The 15,581-nt window shown below is 37.4% G+C and overlaps 1 protein-coding gene across 3 annotated transcripts in view; it reads left to right on the top strand.

Moving 5' to 3' along the window:
- The window catches only part of PLXNB2 (plexin B2), a 367,326-nt gene that overhangs the window by 329,222 nt on the left and 22,523 nt on the right, over window positions 1–15,581 (top strand). For all 3 annotated transcript variants that reach the window (XM_087722147.1, XM_087722148.1, XM_087722146.1), the window contains 7 exons: window positions 3,111–3,340; window positions 4,058–4,239; window positions 6,143–6,209; window positions 6,513–6,659; window positions 9,922–10,078; window positions 12,358–12,458; window positions 13,190–13,274. In XM_087722147.1, the coding sequence (XP_087578273.1) occupies window positions 3,111–3,340; window positions 4,058–4,239; window positions 6,143–6,209; window positions 6,513–6,659; window positions 9,922–10,078; window positions 12,358–12,458; window positions 13,190–13,274 (969 nt within the window). The remainder of the gene's footprint in view (window positions 1–3,110; window positions 3,341–4,057; window positions 4,240–6,142; window positions 6,210–6,512; window positions 6,660–9,921; window positions 10,079–12,357; window positions 12,459–13,189; window positions 13,275–15,581) is intronic.

A 15,581-nucleotide genomic window follows, 5' to 3' on the forward strand; every position in this document is an offset into this window, starting at 1 on the left:
ATTGGCCTGCTAAAGAGCAAAATGCAATACCCTATTAAGGATGGTTTTTTTTTCATAATGAACTAATATTTATAGCATTTATTTTGGTTTTACTCTTTAAGATACAAGTAAATGCCAGTTGAATGCTTAAAATAATTGTTCCAACACTCATCACATCAGCTTCATTATCAATCAATTCATAATTTTATATATTATATTTAAATGTATTACAAACTACTTGTTTACCCTACTTCTAAAATACTTTTTTTTTATTTTCATCTAAATGAAAGTGTAAAATTCTACACTTGATCTGCCTTTCAGTCTTAACTCTTCCCTGATGTTTGTCTACATTTTTTGCAACTCTTTTATACAGTATTGTTATTTGCAACAAACTCTTTATATGCATTTTTCTCATCTATTGCATGTTTCATTTTACTCTTCCACCAAGCACCCTTATTCATGCTTTATAATATAATTGTATTATATATAACCTATTATATATAACTATAATACAACTAATATAACTTTATAAGATAATTATTTTTCATTCTATTCCAAGCAGCTCCACATCTTTTTCAATCTGTTCACTTTGCATTTATATGGGCATAAGGCAGTACACAGTGCATCTGTGCTGGAAATTATATTTGGTAAAGCATCAAAGGATGATCCTTAAGAGACCTAAATCATTTTTGTCTTTTAAAAAAATTGATCCCAAATCTTGGAGTTGAATACTCATCACTCAAAATGAGCTAAGTCATAGATTCACTAGTTTTCTAAACCAGTGGCCGCCAATCTTTTGGGCATCAGGGACCAGTTCCGTGGAGAGAGATTTTTCCACTAACCACAGGGGTCATGATTTCATGCGTTATCTGCATCCCACAAATGGGGTTTCACTTCTTTGCGCATCCCAGTTTCTGGCATGTCACAGATCAGTGCAGGACCCCGTTCTAAACAACTTGGAAAAGATCTCAGTGTATGTCTATGGAAACTTGAATCCACCAAACCCAGTATTTTGGGATAGGATATTTTTTAATGATGTAATGTTAAGGTGCAGGCCTAGGGGCCAGGAGATTGTGAGTTCTAATCCCATCTTATGCATGAAAGCCAACTGGGTGACATTGGGCAGTCACACTCTCTCAGTCCAACTCTCCTCACAGGGTATCAGGCAGAGGGGGTGGTTTCAACCGGTTCGCGGTGGTCCCCGCAAACCGGTTGGTCGGCGAACCCGGAAGTAAGTAACTTCCGGGAATGGCGAAAGGCCCACCGGCCCGCCTGCGCTCCTTACCGGTCTTTGAAGGCTTCTGCGCTTCCATGCAGGCGCATGGCACATTCAGCACCTGCGTGATTCTCCGCGAGCAGCTGGGTGGCACATACAGCGCCTGCGTGAGTCTCCGCGAGCAGCTGGAGCATCGCGCAGGCGCTAAGACGCATGCGTGAACTGCGCACGTGCACGAGGACGCCGCCAGCCCCATTCCAACCGAACCGGTTGGAACGGGATTAGCAACCCACCCCTGGTATCAGGTATGTTCACTGCCTTGAGTTACTTATAAAGTACCAAAAAGCAGGAATAAGAATCAAATGAATAATAAAAATGGTTTTAAAACAATATTATTATTTTCCCCAGCACCCATTTCTCACATTCTATTATACTCTAACACAAGTTGAAAGAAGTTATCCATTAAAAAAATAGTTCAATATATTTACAATGTAACGTGGAAACTGCTTTTTCTTTTCTTTTTTTGTTAGTTCATTTAATGGTAGATCTATTCTGAGACTTACAATCCATTTGAAGGAAATTTAATCCTTCTCCCCCAAGGACTGTTTTAGAAAATTCATCTATTGAATATATACTCCTTTAACATTTAATTGGTGCCAATTACGTTTTTTTTTTCCAAAGGGAAGAAATAACAACAATGCACACAAAAGAAGGTTTTTATATATTTCCCAAACAAAAGGGTGGGGGAGATTAAATTCCCATACTGCTATGGTAATTTCCATTTCAGGTTGGCATTCATGCACATTCATGCAACATATTATATTGTTTTGCTTTTTAATGAAAAATAGCTACGTATCTAACATATTGAGTGGTTTGTCCCTATCCCAAAGCAAGACTGAGGACAAGCATGCTTGGTTTTTATTGTCACACTGTTATGGGTTGTGGAAGTGGGATCAGCTCAATGTCCCTGATGATGGATGCCCTCACTTTTCACCACTTGTGAGCAATGTTTTGAAAGCAATTAAAGATTATACTGAAAAAAGGACAGTGCTACTAGTATGTTCCATTCCTCTTCCAATCCCATCTCCAAAGCCATAGCAAGAGAAAGTCGGAGGGAGCAACAATTCCTCACTGCCTTTCTCTTTGGGGACATAATAGAACTAAGTCGGACTGCAACAGCAAGATGAGACATTGCCTTCCTATAGAAAAATAAAAGTTCAAGGACCTTTTGTTAGTAGATTGTAATTAAGAACCAGTTCCACTTTGTGGATAGAGAATATGACCTGGGAGATTTGGATTCATTCTGATCTAATTAACACAAAAATATCCTAGTCTCAGTGGGCTATGTGAGTGTGAATGCAGAGCTGTACACCCTCCATCTCTTTGTCCTCTCTCCCCTGCAGAAAAATCTTGTTTACAGCCTTCAGATAACATTAAAGGTTCACACCAAATTATAATTTTCATGTGACAGATGGTGAAAATTATTAAATACATGAACTAGAGATTAATCAAATTAGCCACATTTAATTTCAATTAAATTTACATATCAGTGTAGTGAAATCAGTTTTTGTCCTTGCCCTACACATTATTTTTGTGATGCAGCCCCAGGATAGGCCTCCAAAGTGTCACCAAGAAAAACAACTAGAGCTACTAAAGAAAGAGAGTTTTCTCTTCCAGTGATTTCATTCTCTGATTAGAATGGTGACAATGTTTATTCAAAAGTAATTGTAATCTAAATCAGACATTCACAAATGTGTTTAAAACCAAAACTGCTATTTACTGGTTGGGTGTAAATATTGTAATACGTTAAGAGAATTTTCAATTAAAGCATTTTAATATTTTGCTCAGGGTAGCAATAATCGAATCAATAATATTATTTTCTACTAAAGCTTGAAAATTGTTTCCTGTTGCATAGATTTAATGATAGAAATGGAGGATCAGACAAACGATATCAATGAAGCAAGAATTCCTGTGCTTGACTACAAAACCTACACAGACAGAGTTTTCTTTCTGCCCTCTAAAGACGGGGAAAAGGATGTAATGATCACTGGAAAACTGGACATTCCTGAAGCCAGACGGCCAACCATAGAACAGGCATTGAATCAGTTCTCCAATCTGCTCAACAGTAAATCATTCCTTATTAACGTGAGTGGAAAATAAAGGTCAACTTTTATGTTGCTAAAAAGCTTTTTCATTTGATACATCTGTTTATTATAATAATAAATTAATCTGCATATTTTGTGTCCTGAACATCTTGTAAAGCTGTGTATGTGATGTATAATAGCATCTTACATAATTTTGTTCCTGTACCTGTCATCTGTGGAAGAATGGTATTCACCAGAAATACTATTAGCCAGTACCCATTACATTCATCATATAGTTATGCCAACCATGAAATGCAATTAGATCCCACGCTTTTCGTACATATTCAGGGGTATCTGTGAAAGGTCAACAGCAGCAACCTGGTGGAAGCAACTGTCAAATGAAGCCTCCCCACCCTTTTTAAAGAAATATCAGACAAGACTTCAGTTGTCCCTGTTATTTTGATTTTGCTGACTTGCCTTGTTGGCACCCTGTTTAATATGTGCCAGGGATCAAATTAACCAAAATTAAAGCATAAACAGTCCTGAATATGTGCACGAAATTGTTGCAAATGGTAAAGTGAATGCAAAAGAGGTATATTAAACAAAGTCCTCATTTTATCTGGCCAGAACCACAAAAACTATATTAAATTCTTCTGGAATGTATTTGTATCCCAATTTTTACCTCATTATAGTATGTTTCCAGAAAGCGCAATTAAAAAGAATAAGCCTCAACTGTTTCATTCATATATCTGTTTTTGTTGTTGTTGTTTCTGTTTAGTTCATTCACACGTTGGAAAAGCAAAAGGAATTTTCTGCCCGTGCAAAAGTATATTTTGCATCTCTTTTGACCGTGGCTTTGCATGGGAAGCTAGAATACTATACTGACATCATGAGGACATTGTTTTTGGAACTTATGGAGCAGTATGTTGTGGCCAAAAATCCTAAACTGATGCTCCGAAGGTAGGGAAGGTTTCTTCAGTAATCTAGTACAATAAAAGTTGCCCCTTTAAAATTCTAATTTCTTTGGTTTTCTTTTAATCTTTACATACCTGAATGAATACACTGTGCAATCCAAGAAATGCAAGGGCTTGCTTTAATATATTACAACTAGGTGGGTCCAATATATTTTTGTTGTCCGAGATAAGATTAACAGCCTGCTTTCCCGCCCACTTCACTCCTCTCATGGAGAAGCCAAATAACCAGTTGTCTTGTTCCGGTGGTGATGATGAGATGCACCCACCATTTCATCTGAGTGTAGCTAGCTAGCTTGGGAGCCACAGGCAAGCACTGTTAAAAAAAAGATTTCTGACTTTCCAAATAAGCAACCAAGTTGTCAGCTTGAGACAACTGCAAAAATCTGACCATTCATCATTGATTAGAATTTAAAGAATAGCAACATTTGGTTATGAAAGTAAAGCCTCTGGTTTGGCCATATTATGGAATCTTGTATTTTTAAAAAAATATGCCATGTTGAACAGGTATATATAGTTTATTTAGTTTTATATTATTTATCTGTTATGTGAGGTCTACCATGTTTCTCACCTGTTTGGTTAAGGAGTTGTGTCCTGTTTTCTATTAAGTTCAGCATTTTTCTTTCTATTTTCTTGTGAATTCGCTGTTCCAGAGTATGATGTTCTCTCTCTTTCTCCTCCTCTCCTCCCTCCCTCCCTCCCTCCTCCCCTTCTCTCTCTCTCTCATGTTTTGCTTGTGGTGCTTTTGGTCTCCATAGTACAGGATGCAACTTTACTTAATTTTGAAATTAGAATATTTGTTCATGCCAATAATGAGAAGTAACCATCTTAGTCTGCACTTAATTCACTGCTGTACCTGAAGAATTTTTTTTTCTAGAATCTGTTTTCTGATATAATTATTTGAGAGGAAGACTCATGACAGCAAGTTTATCTTACTGACAGTTTTAGCATTACCCACAGCTCTCAACAAGGGTAGCTCCTATATTGTATGACAGCAGGAAAGTCAGCACATTCTTCACTGAGATCATGTTTTTTACTGTATTATTATTATTATTGATTTTTGTCCTGCACTGCCTCAGGAGAAGCTCACATATATACGGTTCTTCTCCCATGTTATCCTCACAGTGACCTTGAGAGAAAGGTTAAACAAGAGAAAGTGACTGGTCTAAAGTCACCAAGGAAGAAGTGGGAATTTCAGCCTAAACTTTCTAGCTCTGGACATTACTAATCCTGTTTCACTGCAACAGCAACACAGAGCAGAATGACTTGTTTTTGAGAGCTACAGAAATATTTTCAAGGGAGGGATTTTGAAGAATGCAAGCGCACATATGAAGCTTCTAATCATTAAAGCAGCCATGTCCTTTTTTTCCAAATTCACATAACTGCTATAAAGAATATAATTTTGATGGAGATATTATAGAACTATTGTCTGGGCAAAGGGGGCAGAAGCATTTTTAAAGCCCAGAACAGCCAGATAATATTTGGAAGTGACTAACACTGATCTCCACAGTTCAATGAAGTAATAAGGAAGAGGAGGAAATACAGCACAATCAGATTTACATGTTTGTGTTACAGTAGTCCATCTCAATAGAAATAGTTTTAGTCTTCTTGTGGAGTTGATTTCCTGATCTGGTTTAACTAGAGGAATTGACAACTGCTTCAAAAGCTGTCTAGATCATCCACAGATGCTTCATCAGCAAAATAGGATCAGCTTTCAAAGCCAAATTCTCTTTTGAAGGATTTGCCCTCATATTTTCCAAAGCCATTAGTTTGCATGGATTGGATATGGAGAAATGGGAGAAACATATAATGCATGTTTAGTTCTTGACATACTCATCTACAATTCCTAGTCATGTACCTCAACACAAGGTGTGGTTTTTTTTAAATTTTAGATCTGAAACCGTTGTGGAAAGAATGCTTTCTAATTGGATGTCCATTTGTCTGTATCAGTACCTCAAGGTAAGATCCAAAATGCATTCACTATACATTTATTTTGAATATCATATCAAGCTGTAGACTGATTTTAAGTTTTAGTTGATTGTGCCTTCTTCCGAGTATACGCCAAATAAGAATAACCAAACATACAACAGTAGTCTTGATCTGAAAGCAGTTACAAATGGTAGTTTAAATTCAATGGGAAAATATTCTGCAGAAATAATTATCTTAAGAAGTTTTTAAAAAATATTTAACAATGTGATGGGATGCTAATTGTCCATCAAAAAGTAGACTCACCTTTTTTCTCTCTTTCATCAACTTTATCAGGATAATGCTGGGGAACCTCTTTATAAATTGTTCAAAGCTATCAAACATCAAGTAGAGAAAGGACCAGTAGATGCTGTGCAAATGAAAGCCAAATACACACTGAATGACACTGGTTTGTTGGGAGATGATGTAGAGTATACACAACTGGTATGTAGCTTTCATTAATATTTGTTTTAGAATATTCAAAAAATGAAATGCTTCTGAAATATGACCTACTATTTTCTCACCACTCACAGTATGTATTTTGTAAAACGTGAATGATAAAGTATTATTACTATCAGTCAAATCAATTCATTGAAAGATGAAGGCTTGAAGGTTATGGCTCATAATCAAAATTCTGGTTCCGTGTGGGTTGCTAGAAACAACTTTTTCAACTTCCTGGTTCACTGAAAAGGAAGAGTGATTGGTCCATCCAGCTTCCACATGTAAGGAAGGACTAAAATCAGTGTTTCACTACTCCTGGTCCAGCACTTTAACAGAATAGTAATACTGAAAGACTGAAGTAAAGTGGAAACGGTGGCTTAATGGCTAAGACACTGAGTTTGTCCATCAGAAAGGTTGGCAATTCGGCGGTTCGAATCCCTAGCACCGCTTAACGAAGTGAGCTCCCGTTACTTGTCCCAGCTTCTGCCAACCTAGCAGTTCGAAAGCACGTAAAAATGCAAGTAGAAAAATAGGGACCACCTTTGGTGGGAAGGTAACAGCGTTCTGTGCACCTTCGGCATTTAGTCATGCGGACCACATGACCAGGAAGAAATCTTTGGACAGTGCTGGCTCTTCGGCTTTGAAACTGAGATGACACCCCCTAGAGTCGAGAACGACTAGCACATATGTGTGAGGGGAACCTCTACTTTTACCTTTAATGATTTGTTATGTTCAGTACTTTAATTGACTAAGTCAACTAATATATAATATTCAGGTACATGAAGCCAGCCTGCCTAAGTGAATTAGAGGGAAAAAAGGATTCCTTCTTCTTGAAGATAAGAAGTTGGGATGGCCATTGAAGAATAGTTCTAGACAGCTAAATATTAGTACAATTAATGATTTTCTTAGTTTGCTGAACAGAGGGTATGATTACATCAAAGGCTCTTCATTTGAGAGGACTGAAAAATCAAACTACTATGTCTTTGCAGAGATATTAATGTGTAAAATATATGTGGAATTGTTTGTTTTGTTTTCTTAAAACAAATTGCAGATTAGCTAATATAATCTTCCTTTGAAGATAATTCTGAATTAAGAGGAATAAATTTTGGGAGTTCACTTCACATAGGTGAAGTTGCTATTTGCTTTGGAGAGGAACTACCAAAATTTCTTCCTCTTAATTCAGAATTAGCTTCAAAGGAACGATTTTCTCAGGATTTCAGAAGCAGAGGAAAATATGAAAATCCTTTCCCAGTTCTTTAGCTGCAACTCTGAATTGACCAAATAACCATCTCTATCAGGCAGGGTTTCCAGTTGTTGATCATCAATGTGATTTCCAAACTATTATTCCCAAATTTATATAGGGAAACCATCAAGAACTTTTGGCCTTCTTAAACAATTCATTTTATACCAAGTTCCCATTTACTATTTAATTTCTTCTTAATTTAATATCTGCAAATAAATTGAAGCAAATGACTTCTATGGATGATTTGGTTGTAAGATAATAGTTTATCAGAATTATATGTTTTTTTCAGCCCATTTTAAGTGTAAATCTAATTGCAGGAAAGTAATTACTGACAAAGTTAATTACAAACATTAATCCACTGTACTCAGTAAAAATCAAGCATCTGTAAATGCTGCTTTACCTGCCATAAGCAGTGCATTGTAGTTCAGCCTCATTATTTGGGATCTCTCCCTAGACAAGAACCTTCTAGTCAAGTTTAAATATGTATCATTTTTAATTGCCAAATCAAAACTATGGAAGCTGTTCTGACCCCCTCCTCTGTTCAGTAACGAAAGCTGAGACAAGCGTAAAATGGAATGTCCTTTAATTAGCAAGTCCAGACTCTCGGTGGCTGAAAGCCAAATAAACAAACCGATAAGGACTTTGGCAGCAAGTCCGAAAAACCTTGGCAGCAATGCAAACAAACTCTGGCAGCAATCCAGCCTGCCAAGTTCGTTTCTCTTTAGTCCCAAACGTTGACTTCTGCAAGAAGGGCATGGCACAAGCAGTCTCTTTTATAGTCTGGGAGAGGAGCTTAATGACCATCAGCTGAGCGTAATTACCTCCTGTAATTACGTAGTTTTTCTTGACGCCGAGTAGCCCTTCGACGGTGTGCATCCTGGAACAACTCACAGTTGGTTTCTGGATCGCTCTCTCTTGTCTCCTCCCCACTGATCCAAGGCTCAGGTGCCACCTGGTGGCCAACCAGTCTCTCTGCGCTCTGCTCGGAGTCGGAAACCTGTCCAGGGTCGTCCACATCCTCCAGGGCCGACTCATAGGGCCCCTCACTGTCGGAGTCTGGTGGCAGCTCCAATGGCTCCTGCCAGGCCACAACAGGAAGCAATTTGTAATAAACCATATAGAGTAATTTTGCAGTCAACCGCATTTGGTGGACCAGCTGAAGCACATTTACAGATTGGAAAACTAGGCAGCCTAAATATCTTTGTAATAAAAGGATAGCTGGACAAATGTTCTGAACGCGGCAATTAAATTGAGGTTAACTAAACATTAAATTTACATAATGTGTGTCCATTTGCATATGCAAACAATATAATTTGCTGCAAATGGCTTAATTTTTGACTTAATGGATAAACTACTGCTTACTCAATTGGCTCATGAAAGCAATGTTTTAGTAGTGTGTATATATATGTAAGGGGAAAAAATGTTCACCAAAACATCTCTTCAATGTCATGTGTGTATTGTATGTTCTCTTACTGAAATGTGCTTGCTTGCCAGCTATGACTACACTTGCCTTTTCTCATTTAAGAGTCTATTTCAATCAAAACTGATATTTGGGGATTACAGTATTTGGAATTAAATGTCTGTGAAGCTTTACCTATCTGGAAATTGCTTTCTCTGCTGTGTTGACAGGGGGAGTTTCTAATATAGTGAGTGTCTTCCTGTAAGGTTAATGGACTAATCTAAGCAGCTACAAACAGTAGCTAGTGCCCTAGTTGGATGATGTGGCTCAGTTTAATTTTTTTTAAAAAAAATAAGTCTTCAAAATCCAATTGTGATGGTACAGAAATATATTGAAGGCTTTCTATATTTTCAATAGGTTCAGTGTTAAAGGTAATGAATAGTTTATTAATTCTCAAAGGAATCTCAGTATGACCCCGTTTCCATTAAAAAAAAAACCAGAGAAACGGGTAAGAAATGACATGAACTGTACCGCCTGTCTAAATGTCTATAAATAGACAAGTTTATACCAGCACTGACTTTTCTTGTGGGATTTTAATAACCCTGAAATTTCTAACCTTCCAGACTGTAAATGTGATTGTTCAGGATGAAGGCACAGAATCTACACCTGTAAAAGTGCTCAACTGTGATACCATTTCTCAAGTAAAAGAAAAGATCATAGAGCAAGTATATCGAAATCTGCCTTACTCACAGTGGCCAAAGCATGACAGTGTTGTTCTTGGTAAGTATCTGTTTTTTTAGAAATGTATTTTAAAGAACACATTGCTGTCAAAATGCAAATGTTTGCAAAAAGCAAAAAAGATTGTCTTAGTAATTCCATCTGAATCCATGGAATGATTTAAAAGTAAAAAGAAAAGTACTTTATCCACTAAACTCTACCCCAATTTTTTTCCAATTTCCATACATTCAGAAGTTCTCATTTACTTGAAAAATGCTCTCTCTGTCTGATAAAGAAGGTAAAATATGGCTCCCCTTGTAATTTCCTACTTGAAGAGATAAAATTTAGAGAGAAGCAAGAGCTGTAACTTAGTTTCTTCTGTTTGCCTCTCTCAGTGTTATGGTTAGTATGGCTTGTAGGTTTTATGGCGTTAAAATTTCCTTATGATAGTTATAACAATTTACTAATCTGTTTTCCATATAGAAATGCTACATTTGATGTAGAATCTATTTTAGTGTGTCCAGCACAGAGGTGGGTTCCTCCCGGTTTGGCCGAGTAGGTAGTAACTCGGCCATCCACACCCCCGAACCAGTTCTATCAGCGGCCATCTTGCTTTTTGCTTCTGTGAAAATGTATAACTCAGCTGAGCTGTAGGAGGAAAAAAACCTATTAAGAGTAATGATTATAATTATTTTTTAAAAAAAAACAATTTAAAAGCTGTAAGATTTTTAAAAATTTAAACCAGATAATTTCCCTGCATGTATTAATCCATTCCAGCCAACAGGATTAGACTACCTAGAAATATGCAACATCATAGACATACAATCGTATTTTATCTTCCCTTTATTTCATTAGTTATCTCCTGCTCTTTACATTTATTTCCTTTAACACTCCAAATTCTAATGTTCTATATGCCATGAACATTATCTGATATGACAGTAGTGTTTGACCTTTGTGGCTTTGGACAATCGAAGCTTTTACATGTCTCTCAATAATGCAGGAAAGGTACAAGCTAGGTTAATAGTCTTGCCTGAGCTACATGCAGCATTACCTAAAAAAGATAAAGATATAATTTTTAGCCAGTATCTCACAAGCACAATACGACCATGCATACTATGCAAGCTAAGATCTTTACTTTGAGATATACTGTTTCTTGATCTCCAAGAAAAAAAGAGTTGAATACAATATACTAACACAAACAAAATCATTTAATGGAAATAAATTTGGGCAGATATTTTATGCTTCTAAACATCTCAACTCTTAAATGGAGTTTTCTCCTCTAGTGATGATTTTGACTTTTTTTTTAAATGAAACATCTGGGGAATTACTACTTATAGACAACAACTGTGTGTCTATAATCTTAAAATAAATTGGATCTTAACTAGATAAGCAACTCACTTCAATAAAGATTTACAATGACATTGACAGACAAGTGTAGACCCTCCTTAATTCTAGCATCAGAGAGCAGCGAGTCTCTGTTGGCCATTATCAAATCAAGATAATCTTCTATGTGATCTCCCATTAAGACTAACCATCTTATTTATATTAGTATTTATTTTTATTCCACCTTTACTATTTTTATAAATAATTCAAGCTGGCAGACATACTTAATACTCCTTGCTCCTATTTTCCCCATAAAACTATCTGTCAGTGTTCCCAGTAATAATCCCATAGCAAACAAAACTCCAAGGCCAATATAGTTTTATTGGATATATCATTTCAGCACAATTCTGGTGAAAATTGACTCTGAAAGTTCCAGCGGTTTTCACCTCATTAAAAGTAAACGTTTTTCTCCTTCCCCAAACCATCAGTCACATGGTCCAATCAGGTGGCCATCCTGTTGCCTGGTAATGTCACTCCTCCCCTCTCTCTGACCAGGTGTGAGAATGTCCTTGGTTCCCAGGAGAAAATATTTTGTTTTGGCTACAAAACCCCAGCTATCTCTATTCCCTCCCTCCCTATCCCTCAGCTCCAGTGTGGCAACATTGAAGTTTCGGTCAGATCAGCTTCAGAGTTCACCTTATCCTTGTGAAATGGTTTGGGTTGAAAAAGAGTGAAAAAGCAGTAACAATACGGACTCTTCTAGCCTGACTTCCTGAGTAGGTGGAAGAAAAGGAACTATCCCACTGTACAATGCCTTGTCTCTACTACAGGAAAATAACTTTTCTATTAAATCTAATTTATCATTTTAAAAAACAGGATTGCTGGGGTGGGTGGATCCAGAGAAGAGAAGATAATTCTGCAAAACTTCAGTAATTTGCTAAATGGAAGGTTTCTTTATGTGCAGGGTGTTTTGGGGTGGGCACCTGTAAAATGTTTTTCTTCTTCTAATTGCTCCTCAGAGTGGCGTCCAGGATCTACTGCACAGATACTCTCAGACTTGGATTTAACGTCACAAAGGGAAGGGAGGTGGAGGCGCATCAATACCCTGATGCACTATAATGTAAGGAAGCATTTTGGAAACGTTACATTCTCCTTGCTGCTTTTTAGTTTTTCATTAAAAGTGATCTGTCTCAAAAAAAATGTTCCCTTTCCTTCCTATCATAGCCAATATCTATTTTCTTTGAACAAAGCCTAGTTTCAGAATCTGAAATTCTATTGCTATGCCACAAGTGGGCAATTACTAAATGCAGCTCTTTGGAAACTGGCAAATTCTGTATTAGGGATAAAATAAAAGTTAGCCTTGTTTAAAGCCAGCACAGAAATTGTTATCAGTTAAGTCCTTCCAGTAAGGCTTAAATTTAAGGAATCCAGCATATCTTCTCTAATCTCCATGAATGTCAGTTTTCTAATCTCAAAAGAATTTGAGGACCTTAATATGAGATTGACTGATATAAAAAAAAAAAACTTTTAGTAATGGGCAGGAACTCTGGGTAGAACTGTCCATGATACTTCCTTCCAAATGATTTCAAAGACAAGCTTAGTTTTATTATCCAATGAATATTTAGATGAAGAGGCCACTAAAATGGATGACTAGTGATTTTTTTCATCTCTTTCAGTGGCATACATAGAGTACATCAAAAAGAATAATTGAATGCATTGTAAAAAAAATGGCCCAGAAAGATGAATTTATTCTTATATCACATATTATGCTTACATCAGAAGTAGAAACTGCATGGGAAAAAGAGTTATTTTTGCTTTTCTCACCAATTTGTTGCATGTATGTTCTTGAAGGTAAGAGATGGTGCTACCCTCATCTTGTCAAAAATGGGGATTTCTCAGCAGCCAGAGGATCACCAACAAGACATGCCAGAGGAACGTAAGTATAGTTTAGGTTAGGTTAGTTTACTTTTTTCTCATTGCACCTCATACAATGAAATTAAATGCCATTTTCAGTATACATCATAAATAAGAAAACTATAAAAATAAAACAAAAACACATATCCTTCACATTCTGTACAATTGAATTGAAAACCTCTGATACTGTATTAATATTATATTATACCAGTGGTGGGTTATGGTTGTAACTGGGCCCGGCGTCCTCCACATGAATGTGCACAGTGTGCGTGCACACACGTGCAGCATGTGCATGCGTCCTACCCTCCAGCGACGCCTCCGCAACGCTCCAGCTGCTTGGAGGAGCGTCACGCAGGTACTGTACATGCTGTGTGCAGAAACGCCGAAGAGTTTAAAGACAGGTAAGGATGGATGGGTGGGACAATGATACTGGAACGGTACCTGGTGCTCCTGGCAGGCACCAGTACACCTGTATCAGGGTGTATCGCCTGCAACCCACCACTGCACTATACTGTAGAATTCAATATAGTTACTGCTCTGGAACATAAGCTTTTTTCAGCCTATTTGTCCTTGTTTTTATTATCCTGTACCATCTGCCAGATTGTAAAAGTTAAAAAAAAGGGTGTCCAGGATGAGATGGATCCTTAAGAATGTTTTGAACTTTCTTAAGGCAGCGGGAGCTATAAAGCTCTTCCAAAGAGGAGCGAGGGCAACCAATAATCCTCTGGGCAATGATTTTAGTCCTCTGGAGCACTCTCCTATCTGCCACTGTGCAATTAGCAAACCATACGCAGGTGCAGTAAGTTAAAATACTCTCTATGGTGCAGCGGTAGAAGGTCACCAGCAGTTTTTCATTCAGTTGTTGTTTCCTGAGAAGTCTCAGGTTGTATAATCTCTGCTGGGCCCTTTTGACCAGTGCTGCAAGGTGAGCACCGCAGGTCAGGTCCTCTTTTATGATAACACCCAGAAACTTAAAATTGACCACTGGGTCCACTCGGGTCTCCATTGATAACCAAGGGCTGGATGTCTGATCCATTCTTTCTGTAGTCCACTATAAGTTCCTTGGTCTTACTGATGTTAAGGACCAATTTATGATGTTAAGGACCAGTTATTATATCGACATCACAAAAGCAACCAGTCCGCCTCATCTTGATAGGCATACTCATCCCCACCCCAGAGATAAGTACAATCACTGTTGTATCATCTGCAAATTTAATAATAGTATTACTAGCATGAGTGGGAGTGCAGTCATGTACATAAAGAGTATAGAACAGTGATGGTGAACCTTTTTTAGCTCACATGCCAAAAGCGGGGAGAGCGCAGGGGGGTCGTGTGCGGGTGTGCCACACCCATAATGCAATGTGCCAGACACCAGCATGCATGCATGCATGACCAGCGCTCCTCCCCATTTTTGCCGTGCTTTTTTTTTTTTGCCCTCTCCAGGCTCCAGAGGCTTTATAGGAGCCTGGTGAGGGTGAAAACAGCCTCCCCCGCCCAGAGGCCCTCCAGAGGCTTCAGGATCCATAGGTTCACCATCACGGGTATAGAATAAGCATGGTAGTCTTTAAGTCAGGTTCTATTTTGTGATAGAAAACAAGCTGGATGTTGTGAGTTTGCATATATAATCATAGCATCTAGCTTGGGATATAGATATGTGCTTGTAAACAATCCCACTAGTAGTAAAGATAGAGCCTTCTATAGCTTTTAAACCACATGGGAAATGCCACGCAGAGAAATTCTGGAAAGCTAACATCTAATATGTAGCTAAGTCAGTTTATTTGAAAAGCTATAAACATTAGAGAAGTAGGCAAATCTGCAACTTACACTGACCATGATTTGTGGTGTTCTTCCTTGGCTAATCAGATACAGTGTTTTCCACTGAAAAAGAGATTGATTGAAATACTCTTGCCCGTTTTACAAAAAAAATAGTGGCTTAAAAAGGATTGTTTTGGGTTGACTCCTAGAGGTTTGATTCTCCTTTTAAAAATCAATTGGGATAAAACTAGAAACTGTTCAAAGTTGGTTTGTATTAAATAATAGGTAAAATAGGATTACAGCTCACTAAAAAGTATTTTTTGTAAATTGTTTAGCAGTGATGTTTTAACAGAGGTAAATTCAGTAGCTAATTACAGATCCTAGGGGATAAATGCAATAACATTTCACATTTCTAAATTAAATGACTGCAGTTGCACAAGTGGGACACTGCATTTGTTTCAGCAGGATTTTAAAAGTAGGAAAATTGGTTTGACTATTCCTTTTTTTGTATCCCTGTTCAGTATTTGATTTTTTTTCTAGTTTCTCACAAATGTTGCATTTATAGAAATCATTA

This window comes from Thamnophis sirtalis, unplaced genomic scaffold (assembly GCF_051295495.1).
Source record: "Thamnophis sirtalis isolate CommonGarterSnake01/CBP01778 unplaced genomic scaffold, rThaSir2_p1.2 scaffold_9, whole genome shotgun sequence".
NCBI lineage: Eukaryota > Metazoa > Chordata > Lepidosauria > Squamata > Natricidae > Thamnophis > Thamnophis sirtalis.